Source organism: Strigops habroptila, chromosome 1 (genome assembly GCF_004027225.2).
Source record: "Strigops habroptila isolate Jane chromosome 1, bStrHab1.2.pri, whole genome shotgun sequence".
NCBI lineage: Eukaryota > Metazoa > Chordata > Aves > Psittaciformes > Psittacidae > Strigops > Strigops habroptila.
In genome coordinates this window covers 29,935,449-29,949,493 of record NC_044277.2, presented here as the reverse complement: position 1 = coordinate 29,949,493, position 14,045 = coordinate 29,935,449, and the positions used below count along the sequence as shown (strand labels likewise).

At 35.4% G+C, this 14,045-nt stretch overlaps 1 protein-coding gene across 2 annotated transcripts in view; it reads left to right on the top strand.

Moving 5' to 3' along the window:
* Nucleotides 1-12,884, top strand: part of ZC2HC1A (zinc finger C2HC-type containing 1A) — a 37,394-nt gene extending 24,510 nt beyond the window's left edge. Inside the window, exons 8-10 of one of the 2 annotated variants that reach the window (XM_030491349.1) lie at nucleotides 1,276-1,398; nucleotides 6,135-6,242; nucleotides 6,949-12,884. In XM_030491349.1, the coding sequence (XP_030347209.1) occupies nucleotides 1,276-1,398; nucleotides 6,135-6,242; nucleotides 6,949-7,132 (415 nt within the window). In that variant the 3' untranslated portion in view covers nucleotides 7,133-12,884. The remainder of the gene's footprint in view (nucleotides 1-1,275; nucleotides 1,399-6,134; nucleotides 6,243-6,948) is intronic. The other variant, XM_030491359.1, reaches the window with a different exon arrangement.
* Nucleotides 12,885-14,045: the final 1,161 nt, after the last annotated feature.

Below are 14,045 nucleotides of genomic sequence, written 5' to 3'. Positions count from 1 at the left end.
ATTGTATCTTTTGTTTTAAAAGCTAAATTGAAGAGAATATGCTTCCTTGACAGCAATTAGCTGTTACCTTCCTGGCATTGTAGCTTATTAAGATTGTATGATAAGAATCAGAGAACTGGACAGTAATTATAAGAAATTATTTCTCTTGGTGGGAGGATGTGTTTTGTTGGTTTTGCTTGTTTGGTTTTGCCTTATAATTTCCCTCTAGGGGTGGGGAGGTTACAGAATAGTTAAGCTTCAGCTACCCAGATATTTCCATCAATCTTGCTTGGTTTGTTTCTTTATAGTTCTTTAATTTCAGAAAGATCAATAAAAATATTTGAAGTGTCATCATTTTCCAGTTCAGGCTGAAGTTACTAAGCTTTTCTTGAGACCAAATTTCTGTTATATTATTGAGGTAGGGCTGGAGATATAATAGACTTTTTGCAGGTTTTACTGTATGATTTAAGATGATAGAAATGCAGAACTTGAAGATCTAATTTTCCTAATATAAGCTGTGGTTTCTGAAAAGCTACAATTCTCCTTTAAGATGATATATGGGAGGGATGGTGGTATGGGGTTTTTTTTGTTTGTTTTTATTTAATGTTTTTAAAATTTGATTTTTGGTTTAGTCTTTTTGGTTTGGAAATATTACCCATAATAGTAAAAAAGTGTATAGTACTGTCTACTGTGAGTGGGGTTTTTTTATACTAAAACAAAGTTGTTTTTCTTTCAGGCTTTCCTCTGTTCTTTTCTCATCTCCGTAAAAGAAAAGAGAATGGAAGGCATGTTATTCTCTCTGGGCACAATGTTCAGCCTTTACCAAAAAAAGTGAGAAAGGAAAAATTTTCCTTCTTGCTAATTCTGAAGTCAAGGAGGCTTCTACGTACATATCTGTTATTTTCTAACATCTTAATAAAGTTACTGTGACTTGTAATTATGAGCCCCCTTTACTTGAGAAGTTTGACATTATGAAAGCTATTATTAAAATAAAAAAAGCCAAATGTGAGTGCATTGTGCAGATGATGAGGATAACTGATGTTAGTTTTTTGTTTTGTTTGAAAAAGTATGCATTGGAAACCTAAACCAAATATAAGTCTATGAAATGCTGTTCTCTTCAAAGTAAGAACCACCTCTTTGTTTGCTGGATTATTAAAGTCTGATTTCTACATTATTTTAATCAATGGGGATTCTTTGGGAATGTAAGTATTTAATTGTGAGTACTTTAAATTGTTTTGCGATAACTTGAATAGCAATCTAGCAATCTCCTTATGAGTACCCCTTTATATATTTTAGTAGTAAGATGGACAAGTTAGGCCTACCACTGCGAACTGGAAGAGATGTGCAAAGGTTTTATGACACTGATACAAAAACAGACAGTACCATCAAAAGACCAAATGAGTTGTTGCCTGTAAAGAAGTAAGTATTACAAATCCATGTGGTTTATCTGTTTTGCAGAAATCTTGCTGTAAAGCGTTGGAATAGTAAAAATATGACCTTGGCAGACATCTATCACCCAAGATGTCTGCCATATAATGCTGTGGGGGAAGAGTATATAATATAATTAGTATAAGCATCTGTTTCATGTTAAGTAAACAGCTTCACAGTAAAACAGGAAAGATTAAGGCTTTTTTAAGATTTGACTTCCTTTGTCACTGATTGTGAACTAAGAGTAATAAACTTCTATCTTTGTAAACTTGAGATAAAACTGAATTTGCATGACGTAAAGCTAAAGTAAGCATTTAAGCCTGATAACTATACAAATGCCTTACAGGCAGATATTTTATGACAAAGTAATTTTATTCTCTGAAAGTCAGATGCTTACCTGTCTCCTATTTCTGTAAGATAGCTGTGCTGGTCCAAGAATTTAAACAGGGCAGACTTTGTAATAAGATATACAATATTTTATGAAGTCCAACTTATATAAAGACTTTTGAATATTCAGCTAGTTGTAAGATCTAAGTTTGGAAGAAGGGGTATTCCAATCTTTTAAAAAGGAAATAGATACTATATAGTAGCTAACCCTTTGATTTAATCTGGGAGATGCCAAATTCAGTTGAGTTGATTCTTCATGAGCAATACCTTAAAGCACATTGCAAAAGATAAATTAGTAAGGAATTATGTGACACATACATGCTTTAAATAGTAGAAATGTGTCTAAATCTCTTACTGTTGTTTTAGTGTTGTAACTAAAGCTGAAGTATCTTTGAGATAGGGCCAGATTATTTGAACTTAGTTTTCTATTTGAAGAAGCAAAAGGCATGAAGGGGGGTGGTATCTTTTTAGACAAACAGATTTTGTTGGTTTTTTGTTTGGTTCGGGGTGATTTATTTTTTTTTGGTTGCTTTGCATGTTTGGTTAGAACTGTAAGTCCTGAGAGCCATCAAAAATTAGATCAGTTTTTCATTTTATAATATAAGATGCTGAAAATTTGTCTGAGCAACTAAAAGTGCTTATGATAGCCCCTATCCATAGCACAGTGATTCGATTTTTCTTCTTGAGAGAGTATGGGCACTTACTCTGCTCTTCATAACTTCACTGTTCTTATTTGAATGTCCACTGAGTTTATAAATTAAATCTGCCTTCTTTACGGGAGGTTATTCAGTATGTTCCGTGCCAATGGCATTTGACAAATGTGAATAGCTACTAACTGTTGTTAAATTCAGTATAGCAACGTGGATGGTCACAGTTTATGGCAAAGGTTTCTGGACTTTGGTATGCATGCCATTAGTCATAAGGAACTTATTTATGATTTTACACAGAACTATGAGCTGTTGTGGGTGACAGTGATTACTGTCAATAATATGTGAAAACACCCTGTCTAGGAAGCAAGCTTGATACTTCAGTATTTTATTGCAAAATCCAACTAAATTGCAAATACATAAGTAGAAAAAGTATTTCATTTTGCAAGCAGTGGTAATTCAACTAGGTGTACAACATGAGCTGAAGTCACCTTCATTCTTATTTCTTTTGAAATTCAGAATGGATAATAAACATCTTTAAAGGTATGTCCAGATTTTAAGAATTCAAGGTGGCATTGTTACACAACTTCATATGCTGTCAGGCTCCATTAATACTTCACATGGTACAGCTTAGAACAGGGATTTATATAACCTTGCAAAAACAAGACCAAAAAAAATCCATCCAAAACCAAAAAAAACAACAGAGCTAGGCAAGTAAATAGAAGTGGCAGAGGCTGGACAAACTGGAAGAGACCAAGCTGTGGTGGCAGAAGTTGGGTTAATCAGGAATGACCAACTCTGTTGAAAAACATCTGTCTCTAGAGACTGGATTGCAACTTAAGGATGCAATTTCAAGATTTGTCATCAAATATAGATGAAACCTGATGCTAATTATGTGTCTAGATCTGGGATGAATAAAGTTGTAGGCCATGGTAGCCTGCTACTTCTGCTGATTTACTCATCAAAAATCTCAGAAAACATTGCAGTTAATTATAAGACTCATATTAAATTTTCTAGTTTAAAAATAGGTTTGGGTTGGGTTTTTTTTTTTTTTTTTTTTAATTTTATTTTTAGAAAACTATTTGGGGAAAAGAGTCTGCAGAAATTATGCAGAAAGCTATGTTTAAACGTTTCAGAATGAAGACATCATGTTAAACCTTTAATGAATGATGTTTTACCTCTTTGTGGGACTCTGCCTCCCTCAACAGACAGGGTAGACAGTGCACTTTCAATGTGGCTTTTCGATATTTTGATGTATTTTTTTTTTCCTAGTTCAGTCAGTGGCCTCTGTTCTGTACTAGATGCCACTAGTGTTTCTAGCCAATCATGTTTTTAAGACTGATTTCTGGGAAATTTCTCTAGTATACACTTAGCATTAAAGCGTCAGGTGAATTTTCAGAGTAACTAGTGGGATGAGGGTATATTACATATATTTTAGAGAACTGAACAATTGAAATACAAGAAAGAATAGTGGTCAATTTTTCATGTTAATTTCTGTCAAATATCTAGGACTCCTATTACAGTGTTCAAAAATGATTGAGTCAAAGTACACCCTGAAGAGACTTCAGTTTAAGAAATTAATGCTGTTAATTGCAGTATGTTCATCCCAAGTTGAAAATGCAGAGAAAACTGAGTAATACTTGTGACAAAAATGTTTTAAATTACTTGCAGTTGTCTAAACAGGAACTGAGACACAATTCTGTTCTTTACATCACAGTCTGATCATCCTTAATCTGTGATGATCTATACCATTTCTGTGTCTACAGCTGGTTTTCTTCATATGCTTTTCCAGCTTCCGTAACAAAGTAACAGTACAGAATGTTCTTTCCCCTATTGAGCTCTAACGAATTTTACTCAATTACAAGCAAAGGTCTCTCTTCAGTGTAAAATGAGATGAGGGAAATAACATAAAATAGAGAATTTAGCATCTATACTGTTGCGCCTATTTGTAACTGTGTAATTTAGGTTACATTTAGAACTGTCAGGCATTACAGAGTTCCAAGATAAAAGACATGACTTTGAATAGATTTAATTCTGATATAACTTATGTAGGGCTTTTCAGTCTGCACAGTATTTTTATTATTTTATTTTTTTTTTATAAAACCATCTTTAGAATCTCCTTGCTGAAGAAGTTGGGCAGACAGGAAAACTAAGGGGGGAGGTTGGTGTTCTGCCCAGTGAGTCAAAATCTTTGATGGTTCCACTCTACCTGTTGCATGTAGAAGCCATTCTTGTTAAACTTGAATACTTTAGTTAAATATAATATCACTTGATTTAATCTTAAATTTAGTTCCTGATTTCAACTTTCATAATGAATCATTTGACCACTTTTCCCCTGAAGTGTTTCCACTTAAGCTGAAAAGCCATCTTTAGTCTATGCTCATAAACGTGAAAGAAGAAATGTTTTATGCAACATGTCTAAAATTCAGGAGTTCTTACATTGTTCCTCAGTTGTGTCAATGTTGCATTTGAAGTTACTGGATTTGAATGCGTTTTCACACTTTGAAAACCAAGCCAAGGCTAAGTTATTTATTATTCTGAAATGAACAGTTAGATTCATTGAAGGGAAGAAAAAATTAAAAATCACTTCTGGATTTTTGTTGCCAATTGGGCTCTTGGTGACAATTTTTTAAAATGGAGTCTTATTTTAATTTTATTTTAATGTCCATGAGCCAATCCCAACTTAAATTTCATTTATGCATTGGTGTTCCAAGAATGAGAACAGAAAAACTTGGCAGGTCATGAGCAAGATATCAGTCATTAAAGTCTTGCTGAAGAAGAAATCCCAGTGAATAGTAATTCTTTTGAATAGTGATGAAAAACTCTGTCCTTGGTTACTGATGATAAAAGGATGCCACTTCCAATCTCTCTTTCTTAGTGCTATGCAGATTTTTCAGGGAATTCTGATGTTTCAGTAGTCATAAAGTAAGTAGTGAGATGTTCTGAATGTTTACGGTGTGCTATTTGTTGCATACTGGCTTCTCATAAAACCCACGAGTCTGAGGAAAGCAGTTTTCATAGCAGTGTGGTCCTGTTGTTGAAGCTGATTTCAAGAACAGGCTAGAAAAAAAAATTAGGTCCTAATGCCCAGCTGGATAGACTATCTTTCCTCCTATTTATAAATACAATATTTATGCTTTGAAGAAAGGGGATCTACAGCATTATCTAAGAAGTATGCATCCTAAATAAAGTCTGGGGCTATGGAGAAAAGAAGTCTTGTGACTCATTTCATATTGATCACAAAGTATTGAGAATATGGTGTTCCTACTAATTTTTTTTTTTTGTTTTTAAACTTTTAAGATGTGCAGTCAGCTGCTCTCTATTTCTCTGAAAGCCCAGCCAGTCCTAAAAAGTGACTTGTAGTTTGTCAAGCTAGACATTAGGACATACTAAACCACCAATACTGCAGGATCTACATGTATTTTGGTGTGAAAGCAAGTAAAACACATGAACGAGAAGGGGCGTGCTGTTCTGTTTTGTTTCTCATTGTAAGGTTGAAGTCATATTCAGTCCAAACCATGCAAGTTCATGCTGAGCTCTTCTGTCTGCTCCTGGGAGGAAACAAGTTATATTTTTCATGCAGTTAATTGATGTGTAGATTGTTGAACTCATTTCTTTTGTATCATTTGTAAATGTATATTCTTTATGTATTTCTGTGTATATATAAATCATCAGATGTTTGTTCTGTTTTAGAGGTGCAACAAAACCACGGACATCAACCCCTCCTAGTGTGGCAAGAACCATGAGCACAGGTGCTCTAACAAACAAAAGAAAAACTAGTAATTCAGACAGTTACTCAAGGTACCTTTGAATTTTGTGAATTTTTGTCAGCAATAGAACCTTCATTAAAGGGGGGTACTTATTACAAAAGAAAATATTGTTCTCTGCAGATAATAGGTAACTCATGATCAATATTATTTAGCATGTTTAATATACTGAATATATCTTGTATATTTGTCATCTGACAACACCTTTGTCATCAGCTGTCTTGGGTGTGCACACAAGACTATTAGAAATGTCAAAAACATCTTAGGAGAGGTGTTGAAAAAAAATAAGTGAATGGTCTTTCAAATGATGAGTGGTTCAGTTGAAATTTAATTTCATTGCATGCTAAGCACAGAAATTCTGTTGTTTGCCCTTTTAAAGGGTAGGATAAAAATTGTATTGCTGTATTGTATTTTAGCCTTTCTTGTTTTGACAAGCTAAGTTTTAAGTTTTCCAACACTCCATTTAACTAGCAAATCAAATATTTGATCCTAGTTCTAAATTTTTGGCATATTTTTTTGTTTTCCTGCAGGGAAGGTAAGTTTCTGGAGATAAGTAGGGGAGACTATGTAAAGTATAAGGTGTACCACTGTATATCTTATAAGATATACCACTGTAAATAAACAGGAAGTGTAAGGTAACAGTAACAATAGCAGTAATTCACTGCAAGGATTAGAATAATTTTGCATCAAGTTATACTGAAGTGAGTTACATAGAATGTTCTTTATCTGGGGATTTTCAGGTCTGACAGTAAAATTGGGTATGACAGTGGAGACTGCACATCCTCAGTCAATGGAAGTTCAAAAAGCAGTGAAGGAAATTCACCTGTACATTTATCAAAGTTCTGCCATGAATGTGGAACAAGGTATCCAGTGGAATGGGCAAAGTTTTGCTGTGAGTGTGGAATTCGAAGAATGGTTGTGTGAACGTATTCTTAAAATCAAAAAGAAAATAGGAAGTAGGAAGCATCTGCTATATACTGCTGCATGGAAAACTAGAGCACTCCTTCCAGTTAGACTTCATGCAGCAAACATGATGAAACATCATATTGTAATTTTCTGAGTGCAATCTTCTGGTTACACATTAATTTATAAAGAAATATATATACTGTATATAAAAACAGCAGGTACCTAAAACTGTGCCGTTCAAGGAAATACTCTTTAATCTCTGGAAATATTTAAAATTAAGGTAAAAATGTGTTAAGTAACTTAAGTAGCAGAAGTGGTTAAGTGTTATTTTTTGTATAAATCCTACTAGATAAGCGATTTAAATAATTCTTTATCTAATAGGATAATACCCATAGGGAACTAGCCATGGAAAAATTTGGGCTTCAAAAGTGTCTCAGTGGAAATATTTCCTTCATATGTGATAGTAACTTAGATGCTGTGGTCTAAGTGAGAACAACATAAGCAACTCCTTATAAATTCCTAGCTAAAAGAGCAAAAAGTCTGCATCCCTTAAAACTCTTTAATAGTAATGTTCTAATTGGACTTTCCAGTTACTTCCTAGGATTTTTTAAAGAATCGAAGTGAAAAACTACCTGAGGATTCTGTTCACATGTAAGAAAAAAAGCAAGATTTTCGTTTGTGGCTTTCCGTGTTCTGTTTTCCAATAAGAACATGTTAATATTTTTATGTATTTATAAGGAAACTATGGTATCATGATTTTATTAGGTTCTTTTTGCTGAGAAATACTTGTCTTTGTCCTCCTGTGCTCCACCACAACTAGCATATCTAGAAGTTTTGTGCTTTTTGCATTTAAAGGTTTCCAAAGATCCTGCTCCTTTTTTCTCTTCCCTCATTTCTTGAAGGAAAAACAAAGTCTATGCTTGTCCTCCCTAAATGTTGAACTCTTATTTTGGAAAAAAGCCTTCTAGATGTATCCAATACAATAAAAAGGAAGAGTTCTATTAAAAATGTATGTTATTAAAGCAGTAGAACTTGATGTAAGCAGTGACTGGTTTTTATTCTTATTCCTGTGCAAAAAGCACAGCTTACATATGAGTACATGATGGAGTAACTGTGCTCCATAGGTTGATGTGTTAATACCTTACGTGGGTTTTTTGCTATTTTCTGTATTTCTGGGCTCTGAAGAGCGGTCTCTTGAAGTTAGTAATGGACTTTGCATTAATTCATTGGGAAGAAAGGTCAGGCCCTGGAAGCTCTTGTTGTTGTTTTTCTTTTTATAAATTACACCAGATATTAAAACCATTCACAAGCCAAATCACTTAACTTGTATCTTAATGTAGTAATTTGTTTTGTGAAGTTTTGCTTCAAAGTACAGACACCATCTTAGTCATGTGTGCAGGAACAATCTGAAAGAACTTAATTGTGCCTTTCACACAATAAATGCACTCAGAAATGGTTACTTTCAGCTCACAAACACCATTGGTATCTATTCATATAATTTCTTTGTAGTTTATGCAAAATATAATGTAGTGTTCCATGACAGCGTTAGGATCATTGTTTGCATTCTCAAAACTTGTGATTACTATCAATGGGGCCAATTTTGAAGAGAGCAAGACTGAGGAAAAGCATCTCTAAAGCAGGTTCTAGTCTTGGAAGATGAGAGATTTAAGAGCCTTGACTAGTCATGTTGTAAGCCACAAATTATTGCTTGTTTATAATTAGTACAATGGTGTGGAATTCTCTTACACTTTTTATACAAAATTGTTTTTAGAAATTATCCTTCGTTAGTATAGTTTCGTTTTATTATAATTTGCATTAAGCTGGCTACTGAGCATGGTAGGGTGGGTGGCTGGTAATGATAGTTAGAACTGACAAATCACAGCCAAATGATGCTCGAAGTAGTTTAGGTTTTAGGATCCATATTTTGGCATATTCATATCTGTAGTTGGAAAAAATGGAATCCTGCATCCTTTGCGTATGTAAGCCTGCTTTAGAAAATTGGGCCATAGAGTTCTGCAGAATGAATTACTGCAAACCAAGTGTCTATCAGCAAAGATCCAGAAGAAGTTGGATCAGTTAGTGAATCTACTGAGAAACCAAATCCCTTATCTGGCTTGATGAACTTCCAGTTCTTGTTTTTACTGGAAAAATACATTTTACTATTTATTGAAAATGCTTTCTGTGAAGGGAAAGTTTAGTAAGAAATAAATACTTTCCAGGTTTTCCAGGATTGCTGTAACTGTAGAAAAAACATATCGACTGTTTCTCCTGTGAATTGTAGGTGGCAGGTTTCCTCCCATTGAGTCAAGAGCTTCGGAGTGGACCCCCACAGCAGCAGTCTGTGGTTTTAACATTTTGCATAGTGAGTCAGTAGGAGTTACTACACTTGCTGTGTAGTGTCTCAATCAATTTACATGCAGGTACAGAGACGTATAAAGGTATCCATTAAAAATTCCCCTGAGGTTCAGTGAAATATTTACATCAAATGTCTCTGCATTTCTCAATGGGCGAGGGTTGAGCCTCAAGGAGTAGGGAGTCTTCAGCCCAGCTTCCGTTTGTTGCTGTCAGCGATGGTTAGCACAAACTTGAGCGTAAGCTCCAAGGGGCATCCCATTCAGGGAGAGCTGCTGGTTGCATCCCACTGTAATCCAGGAGTGACCGAAGGGCCTCACTTTGGACCACTGTTTATAGGGTCATGAAATGATTGGCTTTAGTCATGGGTAAATTTCCATCTTGGCCACATTCTGAGTTGGTAACTACTAGAAATTTTTCAGCACTCCAGTAACAATGGTATCTGTTCCACTGAGGCTATGATTGAGCAAAGGAATGTTGCAAGGCTATCAGGGGATGACTGATTATCCCTGCCCTTGCTTTGCCACCTTGGCCAGGCAACAGGAGTCCCTGGTACGGCCAGTGCCTCCCTTGCAAGAGTGCCTGATACAGCACCCAACTAGTTACACAAAGGCCAAGGCCTGATGGGAATTCCTGAGATCGTAGAGCAGCCCAGTGGGGAGAAATGTAGCACCACACAATGGAATGTTTGTTAGGAAATAATCGATTTCATATATTTTCATAATGCCCCTGCAGAACTGAATATGGGGAACAAATTTGTTATATTTAAAGAAAAAGATAATCTGTTAAGGGAGGTGGACTCTGAATTTTGAATTTTTAGGTATGTTAGTGACCTATAACCAAAACCTGTTTCCCTAGCCCTCCCCCTGCTTTTATATCTTGGTTTTCATGGGAGGAAGAAGCAGGTATACATATACTAAAAGGAGAGTGTTCCAAAATGTCTCAAGAATCAAAACGTTGCTAATTGTGAAGATAAAACTGGTAGATGAACTATGCACCACTGATGCACTTCATTGATGAGTCTAAGCTTAGCTAGTGTCATCCTCTGGATGCCTTGTTGACAGATATTTAACTTGAAAGCCCAAGTTAAATAGCCCAAATTCCTTAGAGTTCATGTGTAAAATTAGGTAGCATCTGTATTTGCAGTTCTCTGTGTGTGTATATTTAGGGTGTGCATGTGAGCAAGCATGTGGTTTGTGAGAACTGATAAGTTACACAAATGTAAAAAGTTGTTTCACTAAAGCAGAGTTGGTACAAACAAGGACTGAGTGCTCCTGGAGGATTATGAAGCCTCAGGCAGTAGGCTAATGTAATTACTGTCCATTTAAAGTGAAATTTTTTGATGTGACTGCTTTAATGATTTCTGTATCGGTGTCTGACCCTATGACAGACTTTCTTTTACTGTCTGCCACTATATCTTCCTAATGTGCTTATTAAGGTTATTCCATTCAATTGAAAATAGAAAAAGAAAAAAAGTCAAAGGTCAAATCCATATAAAGAAACAAGGAGGAGGCTTGTTTGGGAGTCTGGCCTGAGGGTGTTTGCACTCCCATTCTGCTTTTGTGATGTCTGTTGTACAAGGGATATATCTGTGCCTGAATGAGTGCAGGATCGTTTGAACTGATGTAAGTGCAATGGAATAATGAAAATACCAGCTTCAACAGTAAAAACAATATAGCATAAGGTTTAATCTTTATATGGTGTATCTTACACAGGTTTATATTTATGCATGATGCTCACTCCCTAGGTAGTTTCAGAACTGGAATCTCTAAATATACAGCAAATTAAGTATATGCTTATGTGGATAGTTATGCCGTCAGTCTTACACACCACCCCAGGGAGGTGGGCGTGGGGAAGCACTTCCCTATTTCAGCTCGTACCTACAAAATGACCATTTCGGCAGTTTTGAGGCTTGAGGAGTCGTTGGAGGGTGGGAGATGTGGGGAGCTCTCCATGGTGCTGTTGGTGCTATGCCTCCCACAGCTCCAGCTCTTCCCTGGGCTGCAGGTAGCAGGGTCCATGGGCTGATGGCTCTCAAATGGATTCCAAGAGCTGAGCAAGTCATTGGGCTTGTAACTTGCCATTGCAGCTGAGAGAGTTAGTGCCTGAAATGCAGTGTGCAAAAAGGAAAGTTTCATGATGCACACTGACCAAATCAGTGGAAGGAGGTGTGGCTGCAGTAGTTTAAACACTAATAAGGCATGTAGCACTGCACACTGATGTAGGCTATGTAATTATTTTGAGTATAAAATGAAGTGGTATTGTCTATGTATCACAAAGTTCTCCAGAAGTGCTGGATGCCAGCTCATAGACTTTGTATATGTGCAAGGAATAAACTTGTTACAACTTTTCCTTTAATATTGGTGTTTTGTAAGAGCACTTTTTGCTCTTTCCAGTTTGACTAAGCTATGAATAATTACATGGATTGTATGACAGGGTAGAATTTTCATCTTTGGTGAAATTGGTTTTGATGACTCTGGTGAAAATAGTTTTATTGCCTTTCAAGTACTGGTCATTCCAACTTTTGATGGTTTTGCTGATGGTTTTGGGTTTTGTTTTGTTTTTTTCCAACTCTCTGGTAAGGTTTGATGTTACCTAATTATGTTGTTGAAATGTTTGATTGGTATTTTCTTCCCAATGTTCACAATATAAGAGATTACTCTTTCATACTAGTTCAGTGGAGTGGGTTTTTTTTGTTACGTCATTCCAGAATGCAGGTTTCTGGAGAATCCTACTTAGCCCCATTCCATTCCATGTTGCCAGAAAACAGCTTATTCATACTTTCTTTTAATTAGTTTTTCTTTTTTACAAAAATAATCAATTTCTCCAACTTGAACATTAACTTTTAAGTTAGCAAATCAAATAGTTAGTTTAAGATAACTGAATATTGAACTGAAGTTCTAAATAGTAGTGCGTGGTTTACCATAGCTCCGTATTTGGATTTCTGGCAGAAGCGTGAATGGATTTGGGTCTGATGTGTAAAGTGTTGAACATTCTAAGACTGTTACAATACCTACATTGTATGATTGCTCTAACTCCCAGTGTTCATCCTTTATATGATACTTACTATGTATCTTCATAAGTTTATTTATTGATATTTCATGTTTTTAAATGAAGTGTTCATTCATGTGTTTGAGGTGATTAATTCTGTTAACATTGCATTTATTATGTTTGCCTTGCCCCTCATACATTGAATATTTGTGTTTATGACCATCCAGGGGCTTTTGGGTTTGGGGTTTTTTTTTTTTTTTTAGAATCCTTGGGTTTGTTTGCATCTTATTTGGTATATATGTTTATTTTAAAGTGTCAGTTCTGTTTAACTTAATAAATGTAAATCACCACCTAGTGCTAATTTGCCACTTGTTAACAATAAAGCAAATATACCAATAAAACGTTTTGTGACGTACACATTTTTGTAGCCAAATGTGAAATTGTATTAACTAAAATAGCACGGGGTAAGTAACATCATTTGAACCTTATGAATATTTTGAGGTCTTTGGTCTCAAGTACACCAGACCTGCTGGGAGAACCATCCCCTGTCTTCTAGTCGCTGGGAGAGAACATTTAGTTATTCTTTTCAAAGGATAGGGGGTTTTAATTGTCTTGTGAGGTGAAATTTGGATTCCTTGGTCACCTTGAAAAATAATTAACTGTATCTCTTCTTTTTCCCAACTATATGTTTTTTTTTTTGTTTTTTTGGGTTTTTTTTTTTTGTTTTTTTTTTTTTTTTTTTTAAGGCTGTAAGGTATAATATATAACCTAAACTTGATCTGGGTTTGTTCTTCAATAGGTTAGAGCACTGTTTTCTTGATGATATGATTAAGCAGGAAAAAAGCAGAAGTTACACTTTTTCTGTGAAATTCACTTACGTGAGCAGAAATTGTAATAAAGGGTTTGGGTTTCTGATTTTTTTTTTACTAAATACAGATAAGTAGAGACCAATTCCTCTTTTCTTTCCTCATTTTAGGGAAAGTTCCTCCTGCTGGGCTTTTATGTTTACTTTACCACACCCTCTTCAGAGGAAGGCAGATATATTTTCCGTTCATTCTATATGAAATTTAGTTATGTGTCAGGAGTCTGCAAAATCTTGTGACCTCTGAGTTTCCACAATATTCCACATGCTGGCTTCCTCTTTATTCTAGTTCACCATAAACCATTCTGATTAGGTAGCAGGAGAGAAAAAACCAACCAACCAGAAAAACCCAACCCAATAAAAATCTAAGGAGCTGCTGAATGAAATCTGTCATAAAGCCATCATCTCTTCTGCTCAGCACAAGGCTGAAGAGATGAAACTGGAAGGAAACATGTAACAAGACAGGAGAGGTTTATTTCTGCATCTTTAGCTAAAGAACTACAGTGGCCTTCCTTAACCTAGCTTCCTAAACACCAGAAATTCTTCCTTCTCATTATAAACCACAGAATACCTAAATCATTCTTGCTGTTAGAAATGTGCAACGTTCTCCTGCTTGCAGGGGTTAGTCACCCCTTTTTGCCTTCTCATAATCCCTTGCAACAACAGTGCTAAAATTCCTTTTACTTACTTAAAAAGCTAAGCTTTTTCCCTTGACACCTTCCCATA